Source organism: Thalia democratica, chromosome 2 (genome assembly GCF_965202585.1).
Source record: "Thalia democratica chromosome 2, ktThaDemo2.hap1.1, whole genome shotgun sequence".
NCBI classification, from domain to species: Eukaryota; Metazoa; Chordata; class Thaliacea; order Salpida; family Salpidae; genus Thalia; species Thalia democratica.
In genome coordinates, this window is record NC_139166.1 from 69743283 (window position 1) to 69761999 (window position 18717).

At 24.8% G+C, this 18717-nt stretch overlaps 1 protein-coding gene across 1 annotated transcript in view; it reads left to right on the forward strand.

Moving 5' to 3' along the window:
- Positions 1 to 450: 450 nt before the first annotated feature.
- Positions 451 to 18717, forward strand: part of LOC145828896 (uncharacterized) — a 44008-nt gene continuing 25741 nt past the window's right edge. Inside the window, exons 1-3 of the mRNA XM_082936642.1 lie at positions 451 to 580; positions 1196 to 1717; positions 3532 to 5402. Coding sequence (XP_082792768.1) covers positions 451 to 580; positions 1196 to 1717; positions 3532 to 5402 — 2523 coding nt within the window. The remainder of the gene's footprint in view (positions 581 to 1195; positions 1718 to 3531; positions 5403 to 18717) is intronic.

Below are 18717 nucleotides of genomic sequence, written 5' to 3' on the forward strand. Positions count from 1 at the left end.
TTTAATCGACCCATAAATGCTCTAATTGATGAAAAAATTAAAACTTATTGCAGTATAACTACAAATAAAATAAGAAACTTAGAAGTACAAGTTAAAGAACAATACATTAAAAGAAACAATTTAAATATTAAACTCAAAATAGCACTAACTGAATTAAATGAACAAGTAAGAAACAAAAATATAGTAATATGTAGATCAGATAAAGATGGTAAGTTAGTAGTGCTGAACTTTAATGACTACAAAAAAATAATGGGTCGAAAGCTTGAAATGTTTAAAAAGTTAGACACACTAAATGAAAATAATATTAAAAAGCATTTTGAAAACATACGTGAAAAATTTAATGACTCGATTATAAATTTACATAAACTAAATTGCATAGATGATAAAATTTTAAAACATACAATCGGAATAAAACATAAAAATGGTATTTACTCAAAACTAAAAGGAACAATGGCCAAACACTTTCACTGTAACGAACCTGCATATGCTTACCCACTGTTTAAAACGCATAAATTAAATAGCTCAGAAGTTTTGAATACAAACATTTTTGAAATACCAACTCGACTAGTACAATCTGCAGGTAACATAACCACTTCAAGAGTTACGAGCTTTTTAGAAATGTTATTTAAACCAATAAGTATTAATTTTTGTAAATATGATGTAATTGAATACTGTAAAGACAGCAAAAGTTATTTAGAAGATTTAGATTTATGGAAAAAAAGTCTACCGCAAAATTGTTTGAATAAACAAAAAATATTTTTAGTCGCTGCAGATGTACAAGGCTTATACCCTAACATAAGTCGAGAATTAGTTAAAATTAGTTTGTCAAATGCAATTGAAAAGTGCACAAACTATTCAAAACAAGTAAATAAAACTTTAGTCGATCTTACAATGTTTTGTTTAGAAAATGTAGTAGTGCAAAACGGAACATCATTCTATTCGCAAGTAAACGGAATTGTTACCGGAGATAACAATTCTGTTTCAATTGCCAATATTGCGCTACATCATATAATATTACAAGTTAAAAAAACTTTAAAAACATCAATACTTTTCAAGCGCTATATCGATGACATTATCTTTTTTACCCAAGCAAAAACAACCACAGATAATATCAAAGACAAACTTAAATTTGTGTTTCAAAAGTATGATTTAAAACTTATTTTTAGAGAAATTTCTCACCAAAGTAAAAACAAAGAGTTGGAGTTTTTAGATGTCAATCACATCATAGATGAAGAAGAAAAAGGTGGGTTTTATGTAAGAAACTACATAAAGCCTACCGCTATCAATAGGGTTTACATCAATGGAAGATCTTATCATCCTCGCTCAATTTACAAATCTATTGTATTTAGCGAATCTATAAGATTAAGAAGATTGTGTGAACGGGATTGTGACTATTTAGAAGCTTTGAAACTATTAAAAGATAAGTGCATAAAATCATACTTTTGCGAGGGTTTAGTTGTAGAGATGCTGGAAAAAACAGAAAAATGGAAAGATCGGTTCAGACCACCATCAAAAAGAACGAAGGAAAGTAACAAAAACATAAGCATTTGGACGACAATCTTTCCAAACTTGCTTAAATTAACAGAAAGAGAAAAACAACTGAATCAAAACGTGATGATAACATACAAACGACCGCAGACTATTGCAACTTTACTAACTAACTACAAGAAATTAGCTCATGAAGTTAATAATGAAGAAGGAATTTCATCCCCTTGTGGTAAATGTTTGCTTTGCAAAGATACAATGGTAAAGAAAACAAGCTTAGTAAAGTTAAAAAACAGAAAAACGATAAAATTGAAAAAAAACTTAAATTGCAAAAATTTTGGGATATATACGGCGAAATGTAGTGAATGCGAAGAGTTCTATGTCGGCCAGATAATCACGTCCTTTTCGCAAAGATGGTGCTCTCACATACACATCTGGAAGAGTACAACCACAGATGATGTTAGTGATAGAGCAGCAATTAAAATACATTACGCCAAAAAACACAAAACATCAAAAAAAGATTTAAAAGAAGCTTTTTCAATTATCTTTGTAGACACCACTAAAAATTATTCAGACTTAGATTTTTTAGAAAATAAATGGATCAATAAACTCGAAGCAACAATAAATATAAACAAAACTATATTACCACTTTACAGATAATTGACTAGGTTACTATTATTTAACATATTTTAATATTTATAAAGTTTTTTGATTGTGCATTTCTGAATGGCTTGACAAGTTGGGGTTATACCGTATAACCTTGGCTTGTTGAGTTGTTTGGAAATGTGTAATCAGGGAACTTTATAAAAGTAGTGGGGCGTATAACTTATGCGCCTTACTACTTTTATAGACTTATTTATTATGATTATTTACTCTATTTATTTTTGATTTTTTAACTTCAACCAACAATAAGCTCGATTACTATTTTAATTACTATTTTTATTTTTTTATTTTGATTTTACATTCTAAAATATTATAAAACATTAAATCAAACACATCAAAGTTTAACAATTTAATTTCTTTTAGTTCTTTGTCTTTGATTTTATTTCATATTTATTTATTTATTTTATTTCAATTAGTTTTTGCGAGTTTAAACTAGAGATACTAATAAGATTTACTATTTGAAAAACTTTTGAAAGACAGACTTTTAAAACATAGTTTACCTTAAAACTTGATTTATAGTCACGTAATAATATCCTTTTTTGAACTTTTATATGCAAGAGGATTTTGAATTAATCAGTTCTAATTGTCTACTGAAGAAGATTTTGAAAGTACTTTAGACAATATAACGTTTACTAATAAATTTGTAGATTTTTTTGTTAAATAAAAATAACTTTTTTATTTAAAACGATCGATAAAGGCAAAAAAATCACAAAGAACTTCACACAACCAAGGGAAGATTTGAGACACTTAAAACTAAAATATTCTTACTGTAATTGATAAAGACTACAAATCTCCTACAAATATAATGGATGTGTTGAACCATCAAGAAATAACTCGTTATTGCAAACTGAAAGAACTCAAAATTTTCTTGCATCGAATAATCAAAAAAGACATTATACTACAACCTAATAATAAAAAGGGAATAGACCGTGATTTACTTTTAATACAACAAAGTAGGGAATTAAAGTCTAAACTTCACAACATAAAAAATGAAACAAGAAACTACGAATTAAAACTGAAAAAAGAAAATAAACAAGCGAGGACTAAAAAAGGTAAACTAATTTTAAGATTTTCTACCAAACAAATACAAAGAACATTATATAAACAAGTTCAACTTTTTATCTAAAAAACAAAAAGATGAAGTTCATTTTTTAAATATAAAAAAAAGAAAAAACAAACAAAAAATTAAAAACAAAAAAAGCTATCAAAGATATAAAAACCATAAAAAGATATATAGATCAGTTTTGGAAAAAAATATTTTAGAACAAGCTAAAACAACAATAATCAACAAATCTAATTATAATCTAAACAATAACCATAAAACTTTACTAATGCATGGTTTAAATTTTGCACCTACACCTAAATGGAATAACAATATCAAAGATAAAGAATGGCTTAGATTTATGAGACATATTAGATCTTTTGAATGGCAAAATGTTTTAAGTAAAGATAACCAAGAAATTGACTTAAACTATACTCACTTACCTGAAAAATTAAAAATGGAAAAATTTAATCGACCCATAAATGCTCTAATTGATGAAAAAATTAAAACTTATTGCAGTATAACTACAAATAAAATAAGAAACTTAGAAGTACAAGTTAAAGAACAATACATTAAAAGAAACAATTTAAATATTAAACTCAAAATAGCACTAACTGAATTAAATGAACAAGTAAGAAACAAAAATATAGTAATATGTAGATCAGATAAAGATGGTAAGTTAGTAGTGCTGAACTTTAATGACTACAAAAAAATAATGGGTCGAGAGCTTGAAATGTTTAAAAAGTTAGACACACTAAATGAAAATAATATTAAAAAGCATTTTGAAAACATACGTGAAAAATTTAATGACTCGATTATAAATTTACATAAACTAAATTGCATAGATGATAAAATTTTAAAACATACAATCGGAATAAAACATAAAAATGGTATTTACTCAAAACTAAAAGGAACAATGGCCAAACACTTTCACTGTAACGAACCTGCATATGCTTACCCACTGTTTAAAACGCATAAATTAAATAACTCAGAAGTTTTGAATACAAACATTTTTGAAATACCAACTCGACTAGTACAATCTGCAGGTAACATAACCACTTCAAGAGTTACGAGCTTTTTAGAAATGTTATTTAAACCAATAAGTATTAATTTTTGTAAATATGATGTAAATGAATACTGTAAAGACAGCAAAAGTTATTTAGAAGATTTAGATTTATGGAAAAAAAGTCTACCGCAAAATTGTTTGAATAAACAAAAAATATTTTTAGTCGCTGCAGATGTACAAGGCTTATACCCTAACATAAGTCGAGAATTAGTTAAAATTAGTTTGTCAAATGCAATTGAAAAGTGCACAAACTATTCAAAACAAGTAAATAAAACTTTAGTCGATCTTACAATGTTTTGTTTAGAAAATGTAGTAGTGCAAAACGGAACATCATTCTATACGCAAGTAAACGGAATTGTTACCGGAGATAACAATTCTGTTTCAATTGCCAATATTGCGCTACATCATATAATATTACAAGTTAAAAAAACTTTAAAAACATCAATACTTTTCAAGCGCTATATCGATGACATTATCTTTTTTACCCAAGCAAAAACAACCACAGATAATATCAAAGACAAACTTAAATTTGTGTTTCAAAAGTATGATTTAAAACTTATTTTTAGAGAGATTTCTCACCAAAGTAAAAACAAAGAGTTGGAGTTTTTAGATGTCAATCACATCATAGATGAAGAAGAAAAAGGTGGGTTTTATGTAAGAAACTACATAAAGCCTACCGCTATCAATAGGGTTTACATCAATGGAAGATCTTATCATCCTCGCTCAATTTACAAATCTATTGTATTTAGCGAATCTATAAGATTAAGAAGATTGTGTGAACGGGATTGTGACTATTTAGAAGCTTTGAAACTATTAAAAGATAAGTACATAAAATCATACTTTTGCGAGGGTTTAGTTGTAGAGATGCTGGAAAAAACAGAAAAATGGAAAGATCGGTTCAGACCACCATCAAAAAGAACGAAGGAAAGTAACAAAAACATAAGCATTTGGACGACAATCTTTCCAAACTTGCTTAAATTAACAGAAAGAGAAAAACAACTGAATCAAAACGTGATGATAACATACAAACGACCGCAGACTATTGCAACTTTACTAACTAACTACAAGAAATTAGCTCATGAAGTTAATAATGAAGAAGGAATTTCATCCCCTTGTGGTAAATGTTTGCTTTGCAAAGATACAATGGTAAAGAAAACAAGCTTAGTAAAGTTAAAAAACAGAAAAACGATAAAATTGAAAAAAAACTTAAATTGCAAAAATTTTGGGATATATACGGCGAAATGTAGTGAATGCGAAGAGTTCTATGTCGGCCAGATAATCACGTCCTTTTTGCAAAGATGGTGCTCTCACAGACACATCTGGAAGAGTACAACCACAGATGATGTTAGTTATAGAGCAGCACTTAAAATACATTACGCCAAAAAACACAAAACATCAAAAAAAGATTTAAAAGAAGCTTTTTCAATTATCTTTGTAGACACCACTAAAAATTATTCAGACTTAGATTTTTTAGAAAGTAAATGGATCAATAAACTCGAAGCAACAATAAATATAAACAAAACTATATTACCACTTTACAGATAATTGACTAGGTTACTATTATTTAACATGTTTTAATATTTATAAAGTTTTTTGATTGTGCATTTCTGAATGGCTTGACAAGTTGGGGTTATACCGTATAACCTTGGCTTGTTGAGTTGTTTGGAAATGTGTAATCAGGGAACTTTATAAAAGTAGTGGGGCGTATAACTTATGCGCCTTACTACTTTTATAGACTTATTTATTATGATTATTTACTCTATTTATTTTAGATTTTTTAACTTCAACCAACAATAAGCTCGATTACTATTTTAATTACTATTTTTATTTTTTTATTATGATTTTACATTCTAAAATATTATAAAACATTAAATCAAACACATCAAAGTTTAACAATTTAATTTCTTTTAGTTCTTTGTCTTTGATTTTATTTCATATTTATTTATTTATTTTATTTCAATTAGTTTTTGCGAGTTTAAACTAGAGATACTAATAAGATTTACTATTTGAAAAACTTTTGAAAGACAGACTTTTAAAACATAGTTTACCTTAAAACTTGATTTATAGTTACGTAATAATATCCTTTTTTGAACTTTTATATGCAAGAGGATTTTGAATTAATCAGTTCTAATTGTCTACTGAAGAAGATTTTGAAAGTACTTTAGACAATATAACGTTTACTAATAAATTTGTAGATTTTTTTGTTAAATAAAAATAACTTTTTTATTTAAAACGATCGATAAAGGCAAAAAAATCACAAAGAACTTCACACAACCAAGGGAAGATTTGAGACACTTAAAACTAAAATATTCTTACTGTAAGTTTATTTTAAAAGAGGAACTAAATATGAACAGCAAAATTTTTCGTAAGATAACTTGTTATAAAATTATTTTTGTGTAACAAATAGCTTCGAAAAATTGATAGCAATTAAAAATGCTAGTTTTTGCCTAGTATATTGCCTAGTAATGTTTTATTTAAAACAAAAACTTTAGAAGTTCGTTTTCTTTTTGATTATAAGAAAGTATATATGATTGTTTTTGTTATGTAGAAAACAAAATTAAATTTAAAACCTTTTACTTATTCTGCTTAGTAAGTTATACTATTTTTTTATATTTAGTCTGTGCACACCTTAAAACAAAATTAATAAAAATTGGTCATATTTTAATTTCAATAGAAATCTGAATATTTTTAGAATAACGTTCATTGGTCAACTTCAGTTTACACTGAGTTTTAGTATTAACCTTGATGTTGATTTCTATAATGTTGTATATAAAAAAGATGATGATCAGGTGAAGCATAAAAGAAATGGTTCCGACAATAACCGACTGTTATTCTTATTAACACCATGTAGTTTCTTTTATAATTTTTCACAGTGACGATTATCACCGTTTTGATTTCGTAAAGTCGTCACCATTTCTAGCTTCTAAGTGGCTAGATTACAGGCGCCTGCCAAAGCGCTCAGCTGTTTAAATTTATGTTTTTAACTAATTAATACTTTACAAATCATAAACTTTTTTTTTTCATTGTTTATAAAAAAATAAGTAGTCAAGTTGTTAGATTTAGAGTATTTACAAAAAATATTGGGAATATTTAATAGGCTAGTGAAATTATTTAAGAATAAATTTTTATTTAAATGTTTACTTTTACATGTCTACATAAAAAAAAGTAAAAGTATTTGATTTTATTCAACAGAAAACTCGTTTTCATTTCTTGGTAATAGTAATAAAAGTACTAGTTAAAATAAAACACTTATTTTAATTTAAAAATAAAAAAATATGTTACCACGGATAAATGAATATATATATTTAGTATTTTATAATATTTTTACTCCTTTTGGACAGGTAATGACTAGATTTTACCATAGCTCATATATTAAATTACGGTTTATTATAATTCAAAATTGTTTCTTAAATTAAATTAAAGTTTCACCATAACGAGTTTTGAGTTTCTTAATTTTTAAACTTCAGGAACCTTCCAAAGCAATTCAGCTTGAGATCAAAAGAAATAACTCATTTAAATAATACAAAATGTAAACTTTTATTATGTTAGTGTTATTTATAAAACAAAGTTAATTAAATATTGTTCGTTTATATTGTTACAATCATGCTTTTTAGTTGCTAAGCAACACTAAAAATGAAATTAGTGTATTTATCTTTTTGTAAATCTTAAATCTATGATAGTGTTGATTTTATAAATCTAATTTTAGAGTTTTAGTCTAAGCGTTAAATTATTTCATGGTAATTTTTTTTTTCCTAATAAAAACTGTTGGTAACGAATTTTTGGTAACAATTTTTAAATTTTTTATATTAACTAGTGACGTTTTGTTTTTACCTAGTACATTGCCTAGTAGTTATTTTTATTAAAAACAAAAACTTATGAATTTTTTTTTTGTTATTTCCAAAGTAGATATAGTTTATTTTGTTGGAGATAAAATGAAAGTTCAAACTTCACATTAATATGGTCAATAATATATGCTCGTTTTGTTTTTAATTTGTGCATATATTAATATAAGGTTTATAAAGTTTTTAATTTTTTTATGCTTATTTATTTTGTTTTAACAAGTTTTGAATAAAAATGTTTTTAGATAACGTCAATAGTCAACATCATTTTACAGTGAGCTGAAGTATTTACTTTGATATTAGTTTTTAGAATGCTGTAAATAAAATAAATTAGATTACTTTCAAATTTAAAAGAAATTGTTTCGACAATTTCGACCTCATACACTAAATAGTTCTTACAGAATTACTTATTGATTAACATTGATACGGTGCTATTTATCAATAAATAAACTAATGCCAAAATAAAATCTAAGTAATTTTTCGGCTGTAAAAAACCAAAACAATTTATGTTTACTTGTTTTAAGCAACATATAAAGCTTTAAATTTATCTTATATTTCTGTATGTTATAATAATTTTAATATACTTTTCAAAAAGTATCTCACTAATTTCGCTAAATATTGTTATATTAGTGCAACAGTTTTACTTATTTTTTTACAAATAAAAACCAAAGCTCACACCTTTTATGCTTAAATTGCTTAATTTTATAAAATATATGTCTTACAATTGTGTTGATTTGTATACGAACTAAACGCTTAATTTAACATTAAAATGTTATTGTATTTAACTTAATAAAACTATTGGTTCTAACTAAAAGTTAAAATATAAATGAAGATCTTTAGTAATGTTCTTTAAGTAACAATATATACATTGCATGTAATTTCAATATTTTAATAAACAGTTTAGAAAAAAAACACGTTTTTAAAAACTGTTTGGTTACTCTTCTTTATAAAAAAGTGAAAACCAACTTTTTACAATTCAGTGAATAATATATATATATATATATAAACAAACGTTAGTTTTCATCAATCAGTTATATTTTTCAGTATTTAGTTATATTAATTTTATAAGTAATTACTTTATAAAAACTAATTAAACGTTTAATACTAGTATAGTGAGGTTTGTTTAATTAGCTTAACAAATATTTGCTGTTATTGGAGTTAAAGCAAAAAAAAACTAAATAAAAAGAAGTAGGCTTAGCTAAAGTATTTTTATTAACAAAAGCTTTCTTTATTCTTAAAGTAAAATTAAACCAATAAATTTAAGTTAAAATCATATCTATTTCCAAGATTTTCCTTATTTGCAATTATTTTAACAGTTTCTACCTTTTAAGTAGTATGATTAATAGTGTTCTAATAATAGTTTCTAGAAACAATTGAGTTCAAAATATACCGTTAAAAAATGTACACCTAGAGGATCTATTTGGTTAACACGGCGATAATTTAACCGTTTAAAACTATAAATATTTGAAACGTTTTTAGTTTAACTTTCTAATTAGATTTATTTATTACTGTTTAAAATTTCGAGTTTCTAATAAATCAGATTGCAGCCGCCAACTCAGGAGATTTTATTTTCAATGTATTATAAAAGCTCTAAAATAAATGCTTCAAATAATTATGACATAATATAGCTTTGTTTAAGAAGAATTTAAAACTTCGAATCTAAAATAGTTTAAAAAAATACTATCTAGAATATTTAGATAATAACAATTTCTTAATAATCAAATGGTTTCGATCATTACCTACCAATACATAGTGTAATTTTGTGTCAAAAGAGATATGTAATTTTTGGTTTATAATTTAGTAAAATCGTCACTATTCGTGGATTCTAAGTAGCTAGATTACCGGTGCCTACTAAAGCGCCCAGCTGTTAAAATTTAAGTATTTAAGTACTTAGCCTTTTTCCAAAGCATAAACTTTAGTTTCTTTTATTTCTTTTTATTTAAAGCAAAAGTAGTTAAGTTGTTGGATTGTAAAATATTAAAAAAATATTTTGACTAAAAAACTTAAAGTAAAAAAACATTATATTTTAGAAAAAAAAAAAGCTTTTATTTCATTCAATACTTAACTTTTATTAAAATAAACGGGTCCAGCAATACTATATGTATAATTTGTTCATTAAATTGATTTTTTTGTTCATTTAATTGATTGATGGCAGTGTGCGAATAATTATTGGCAGTGTTTATTTGATTATTGCCAGTGTTCATTTGATTATTATATCAGTAAATAGTATTTTTTCACTGTTTAATTTCGTAATGATGTTTCCAAATTGAAGCTTCTAAGTTGCTAGATTACAGGCGCCTGCCAAAGCGCCCATCTGAGTAATTGTAAAATAAAGGGTATTTATAAGTGTCATCAATGTGAATATTTAGTTTAAACAATTTCCAAATAATTAGTTTTTTATTTACAAGTATCCAACTCAAATATTTCGTCACTCCTCAGAAGAAATAAAAATTTTTATAGATAAAATTACAATAAAAAAATGTTACTTTATTACAACTCATAGTTTTGCTAGAAGCTAAGTAGTACTGAAATTTACTTTTAAATACAATACATTCTTGAGTTAGATATTAATTTGGATTTTTCGCCTTTATTTATATAATTATTAACACAGTTAATGAACAAATAACTTTGATTCTATTAAATTTTTTTGTTTAAATTGTTCTTCTAAGCATTTTAACGGTTAATAGGCCTAATTTTCACTACAAAGATTTAATAAATTTCATTATAAGTTAAATATTATAAGTTTATTATTTTTATTATATTTTATATTGGTAATGAGACTCAATATTTTATTTTACGTCTACACTTTGTGATTTTTATTTCCTAATAGTTGTAATTGTTCTATTGAATAATTAACAATATATAAACTGCTTGTGGATATCTTATTATTTTAAGTTGTATAATAGTTTTACGAATATAAAAACATTATAAAACTTATTTGAATATGCATTTTTTTTGCTTTCTAGCAAAATCTAAAAACAAACTTTTTTAATTGTAAGGTATTGTTCATTAAAGAAACGTTAATTTTTATTAACATATTTTCATTCTTTTATATATTTTTAATTATATCTTTTACAAGTAAATTGCAATACTATACAATAATATAATAATTTAAACATTTTAGATGGTTTTCCATTAAGGATTTTGCAATGAGTTATTACAGGTAGTTGGTGTTATAATAAATATAAAGAATATACATGAATTGTAAACTTAACTACAAACTCTAAAACGTTTTTTTATCTTCGAAGTGAAGTAAAACAATTGAAATATTTGTTTTTGTTTACTGAAACAAAACCACCTCTTCCTAAATGCTTGACATTATAATGTTGCTTTAAGACAATATTTTTATTTATAGTTTTGTATTGTTCGATTCTTAAACTATTTTTTTTTGTTTTTTTGATTAGATTTATAATGCAATTAAATTTACAATTGTTTCAAATAATGAACATTGTTAATGTTGTTTAAAATAATTTTGTTTTCACTGTTTGTTTACACAAGCATGAGTGTACATATAAAAGACTAAGCACTTTCTTGTGTTTTCCTACATTTACATATGTATGTGGTAAATGCGGTCGATGTTGGCCAATTTAAAGGTACCACCGTAAAACTAAGAGTTGTAGTAAAATATTTTAGTAATTTATATTTTTTTGCGATAAGAAATAACGAGCTTATGTATTTTTGAATTTGTTCTGCTAAAATTTTTATTGAACACTAAGCATTTTTTTTAACAATCTCCTATAAAAAACTAAACAAAAATAGTTAACAAATTGCAAAAGTTAAATCAAAAAGTTTTATTGATACTTACCAATCGTGATTTTTGATACAAAATAAAAAATATAATTTCAAATAGATTTAATTTCGATACCAAAATTGTTTCAATGTAGACTGTATTCCTGAACATATAAAAACTTGCTGTGTTATCAACCCTAGAACTTTAAAATTTATAAAATTTCGCATAAACCAAATAAAAGGCAAGCAATCTCATTTCTTAAAGTACTATTAGACTCAATAGTGGTGACTAAATAATAACGTCACTAATACGAATCAAAAACCGGAAACAATCAGACAATCATTAATACAAAAGGTATTTTGCTGAACAAACACTCGCAAAGAAAAATTAAGTTAATAAAACTTACATGGGTACAATTTATTTATAATCTTTTGACTCTAGTCTTCATTAACTGCTTAGAAATTTATATGTTTATATTTACTTGTTAACACTGATTATATATATCTTATATTAGACATTTCAGCAAGATATCACTATCACATCGCAGTAGATCTCAATAATACAACTATCACTTCACAGTAGACAATAATGTTACAACTATCACATCACAGTAGACAACAATGTTACAACTATCTCATCACAATAGATATCAATAATACAACTATTACATCACAGTAGATTTAACTCTACAACTATCACATCACAGTAGAACACAACGATACAAATACGTAGATAATTTAATTGAAAAATGATATCTATAGTAATGGCTTTTGTACGACTCAGACTAATTAATCAAAAAATGCAGGAGAGCACTTACGTAAACGTAAGGCAACTCAAAAAAGTATTTAATTATTAAAGCGGTAGCTTTCAACTTTGCACCAGCGTACAAAGTACTTGAGAGGACAAAATTGCACGAAGATAATTTTACACGAAACATTTATTGCACAAGGAATAAAATTGTACAGAACTTTTTTGCACGAAGGGTCACTTTTGCTCGATAAAACTTATGCACGAGCAGACATTTTCGCAGGGAGACATTTTTGCACGGGTTGAATATTTCTATTTTTTTTTATAAATTTAATTTTTATTTACTATCACTGTTATCCCCATCCCTTAACCACGGTCGGTAACTTATTTTTTTTCTAAAAAATTTAATTATTTTATTATTAATTTTATTAGTTTTTTTTTTACTATTACTTCCATCCCTAACGCTTACTCTGGGTCAGTAGTTTTTTTTTTTTTTTTAATAATTTAGTTTTTAGTTTTGTTTTGTATGTATTTATGTTATTTGTTGTTTTTTGCTTTCTTTTACTCTTGGGCAAAAACTGTAACTCCTGCAAAACTGACCCTTGGTGCAAAATTGTCTTTGATGCAAAAGTATCTCAGTTCAATTTTGTTCTCGTGCAGTTTAGTCCCTTCGTGCAATTTACTAACCTCGAGCAATTTTTTCTTGTTGCAATTTTGACCCGTTCTTTTTTTCAGGAGCTGCGTTAACGTTCTTAAATAATTAAACAACAGATATGTGATGATTGTAGATTCCAAAGTGTGCGGACAACGGTTGGTTGGTTTACGCGTAATTTTGTAAAATTTTTTAGTTTTAAGTTATGATAAAACCGATTGTTGTAAAATGTTCATTACTGCATAAGAAAAAACTAATTTTTATTAAGAGTTTTGGAATTAAGAAAAAAAATCTAAATAAAAATTAAAATTTTTATATAATACCAAAATTCTAACACAAATTAAACTGTTAGATTTTCTTTTTGCATTCGATTAGAATTACTTTTAATTTAAATTTGGAGTATGTCACAATGTATTTTAAGTTATAAATCAATGCTACGACTTTTATAGATTTGTTTTATAAGTTTATTTAAATTATAAAATACGTGTAATGTGATAGTTGTAACATTGTTTTCTACTGTGATGTGATAGTTGTAACATTGTTGTGTACTGTGATGTGATAGTTGTAAAATTGTTGTCTACTGTGATGTGATAGTTGTAACAATGTTGTCTACTGTGATGTGATAGTTGTAACGTTGTTGTCTACTGTGATGTGATAGTTGTAACATTGTTGTCTACTGTGATGTGATAGTTGTAACGTTGTTGTCTACTGTGATGTGATAGTTGTAACATTGTTGTCTACTGTGATGTGATAGTTGTAACATTGTTGTCTACTGTTATGTGATAGTTATATTGTTGCGTTCTACTGTGTTGTGATAATTGTATTGTTGCGGTCTACTATGATGTGATAGTTGTATTGTTGCTAATAAATGTGATGTGATAGTTGTAGTGTTAAGGCCATTATTTGAGACTTTTTTTTGTAAAAGAAAAAGTTTTGGTATTTATTTTAAGAGACAAATTTAGTTTAAATTACGTCTTAAAGATGTTTAAAAAAGTGTTTAATTTATTAACAGTATAATATTGAAACATTTTAATCGATAAGTATGAAACTAAACTTTTGATTTCGTTGTTAAACATATCTTTGATTTTATTTAATTTTATATCCTATCTAGTTACAATACAAAGCTAAGTTATAGTTTTACTGAAATGTTTTAAGTATTTTTTGTATGTATAGATATTTGACAACAACATATGATTATTAAAATTAAATAGTTTTATTCTAGAATAACTTTTTTTGGACTTTTAAATATCTTGTTGAACTAGTATTTCGTCTAACTTTTATATTAAGTAAAATATTAAGTATTCTTACTGGTTAAACTACAAAGATAAAAAATATCTTGTTAGACAACAACAAAACTTATATTCTAAGAACTACCGTTTATATTATACTGGATAAGCCTATTTTCACTTTTATGTTCGAAATATAAAACCGACAAGTATTATAGAAAATATTTTACATAAACTTTTTATCAACTTTTACTTCTACTAATATGTTGATTATTAATTATCAGCACTAAAACTTTAAACTTCTATGTTTTCATAAGAAGAAATTTTTAAATCTATGCAGTTGTATAGTTTCTATACTTTATATTTGAAACAGAAAATATTTGATTAGCATTTAATTAGATAAGGGTGATGTCTATTTTTATAGTTTAACTTATACTTTTTGTATTAATTTTTCTTCTATAATTAGTTACTATCAATACCTGTTGTATTATAACTTTTAATCTTTTTAATCTTGTAGTTACTAGGCAACATTATAAAATTAAATTGTAGAGAAAACACTTTGTCATAAAAATATTTCTGTCTATGAAGCAAAATTTTATTTTAGTTTAATAAACCTGTTTTCAATTTCAGCTTCCTATCGGCTGGATTACTGGTGCCTGTCAAGGCACCCAGCTAATGAGATTTATGTTTTTAACTATATAAAAAAAAATCAATTTTTATTTCAATAAAAAGTAGTTTAGCTGTTTTACGGTAAGGTATTAACAAAATATTTACAAGTTTATATAAACATCCAACGTATATAAATTATAAGTATAGATTTTTGCCAAGAACGATATGCCATTGTTGGTTTTTAATTTAGTAACTCCGTCACCATTTCAAGCTTCCACACAAAATTTATAGATTTAAGTGTTTAATTGTTTTTCACAACATAAGCTTCAGATGTTTATTATTTTGTTTTGAAAACTAAAATATTTAAAATGTTAAGTTGTAGAAAATTTGAAATTAAAATTTACAACGTCTTTACAAGTTAGTACAATTAACTAAAAGTTTATTTTTATCAATTGTATAGATATATTTACATCCTTTTAAGTAAAAACTAAAAGCTTATTTTACTACTAAACAGTCAGTCATATGTTTGTAATTTTAGTAAAATACTACTTAAAAAGTATAGTTTAGTATTAGAATATTAGCTTACAATTAGAGCTTAAAAATTATTCAACATATACTCAGCGAAAGGTAAAGTGTTAATTTTCTAAAGGTAAAGTATTCTTCTAGTTTAAGTTTATTTCTATTTAAGTTCTATTTTATTAGCAATTAAATTGCAGTTAAATTGCGCTTGGCTGAAAAATATAGTACATTTAAACATATTATTTTCTAAAGCTTATAACACAGTTTTTATCTTATATAAATTCTTATAGATTTTTTATAAACTAGCAAAAGAAAAAAATAAGTTATTTGTTTTAAATTGTTTACATTTGAAAGTTAATACTACTGTCAAAACAAACTACTATGTTTGACTTCCATAGTTCGTATTTTCTTTTTTTTAACGGTCGTAACCATTCTTTTTATAAAGTTACACTAATTGTATTGCATAAAGATTTTTTTTCAGTTGTGTAATAATTGTACAACCGTTAATACAATTTTTATAGCTTACAAAAATTATTTGTCTATAAAATTACTTTACTTTATAACAAAATGATAATAAAAAACCTCTTCAAATGCGCTGTATACTTTATTTTAGAAACGTTAGTCTTCATTAACGAGTTTTTATTTGATTATTTTGCTTTTTAAGTAAATTGCGATAGTAATTAAATGGTTTAAAAACTAATATGCTATAGTTTATTTGGTTATAGCCTTACCGATAGATGATGTTATAATAAGTTTAAAAAATAAAAAAGTAATTTTGTATATATTATTTTAAACTACTAAAAATGTCTTATCTTTAGAGTAAAGTGATACCAGTCCTAAAAACTTTTCTTATTTGTAATTATGTTAAGAATTTTTCCAAACTATTTTAAAGTTGTATGATCTATAGTGTTCTAAAAATAATTTCTAAAAATAAATAAATTTAAAATTTACATATTTTTAACTGGGATCTATTTAGTTTACGATATGATTTTTTTCACTCTTTTAAATTATTAAAATCGTTCATATTTAAACATTTTCTTCAGGCTATAATTAGATAATGCTGTTTATAAAACAAACTTGTGTTTAAATAAAATACAGGTACCTGTCAAGTGGATAATATTTAAAGCAAAATTATTAACGAGCGCTTAAATAAAAGCTACAAGTTGCCATTGACATTCTCAAGCTGTAGTAATACAACTGTCACTTTTTTTAATAAACATAGAAATATATTAAAATGTATTTGTTAACTGTTACAGTGTTGGTTTTATTAATATATAAATATTGAAATTTTAGTTACTAGCTCGAGTTTTTTACACTTTGACTAAAAAAAAATGTACTTTCTAGTTACTAAACAACACCAAAGCTGAAATGTACTGATTGTAATTTCAAATTGTATAAAACTTCTTTTTTGTAAATATTGTATTATAATTTTTTTTAAAGGTATTGATTGTGAACAGTAACATTTTTCGTAAGAAAACTTGTAATAAAAATATACTTATGTAACAAATAACTTCGAAAAATTTATAGCAAAAAAAATGTTGTTTTCGCCTAATAATTTAAAACAAAACTTAAAAAATTCGATTTCTTTTTGATTATACCAAAGTGTATATGAGTATATATATTTTTTTATTTTGTAGAAGACAACATTAAATAAAACTTCTAAGTTGTTCTGGTTGGTTAATTATGTTTATTTTTTTATAAGTTTATGCATACGTTAAAACAAAATAAATATAATTTATCTTATTTTTATTTTAATAGAAATTTGAATATTTAAAAAATAAAAGATAAAAACTTGCAATAGACAACTTCAGTTTACAGTGAGTTTAGTACTTATCTTGGTATTCATTTTTTTGCTGGTGTAAATAAAATAAGATAATCAGTTTAAGTATAAAAGAAATGGTTCCTACAAATACCTACTTTCATCTAATTTGATATGATGTTGTTTTTGTTTAGTTTCACCCGTTGATTATTATCAGCGTTTTAGTTTAGTAAAGTCGTTACCATTAAAAACTTCTTAGTGGCTAGATTACAGGCGCCTGCCAAAGCGCCCAGCTGTTGAGATTAAATTTTTTACTACTTAATAATTTACAAAGCATTAACTCAAACTTTTTCTTTGGTAATAAAACATCAGTAGCTAAATTGTTAGATTTGAGTAATCAAAGAAAACTTTATGATTTAGTTTAACAGAACACTCATCTCATTTTCATTTGTTAGCTATAGTAACAAAAGTATAAGTTAAAATTAAACACTTATATTAGTCTAAAATTAAAAGAAAATTTGTTCACGTGTATAAGAATATATAAGCTGATTATGTATCAAAAGGTTTTTAAACCATTTTAGGCAGGTAATGACGAAACTTTACCATTGCTCATATATTAAACGACGGTTAAGATAGTTTAACTTTATTTCTCCAACTGAATTAGAATTTCACAATCACTGCTTAGAGTTTCTAGACTTCAGGAGCTTTCCAAATCATTTTAGCTTGAGATCAAAATAAATAATTTATTCAAACAATATAAAGTGTAAACTGTTCTAATGTTAGTACTATATATATAGCAAAGTAATTTAAATATTGTTCGTTTTTATTGTTACAGTCATTGCTTTTTGGTTGCTAAGCAATATTAAAGCTAGAATTAAACTATAGTTTTTTTATGTGATTATACAAAAGTAGATATAATTTTGTTTTGTGGAAGATAAAATAAAAGTTTAAACCTCAAATTATTCTGGTTAATAGTATATTTTTGTTTTGTTTTTAGTTTGTACATACATTAATGTAAAGATAACAAAACTTGTAATATTTTTATGCTGACTTTTTTGTTTTAACAGAAACCAGAATAATATATGTTATAAATAACGTTTAATATTTAATATCATTTTACAGTGAGCTTTAGTATTTTGTTTAATATTTATAATTCAATAACAAACAACGATTTTATGTTAATTTAAATTATTTTGTTTAGCATTTTAAATGTTGTTACGGACCTGATTTTCTCTTTAGTTTTTCTACTAACATTTTTAAGTTATAACAATTCTGGTAAGGAAAGTTTATATTTTATTTGACTTCTAGAATTTGTGATATTTTCTTTTAAACAATCGTAAGTTTAAAGTTGATTAAGTTAGTTTTGTATATTGCATGTAG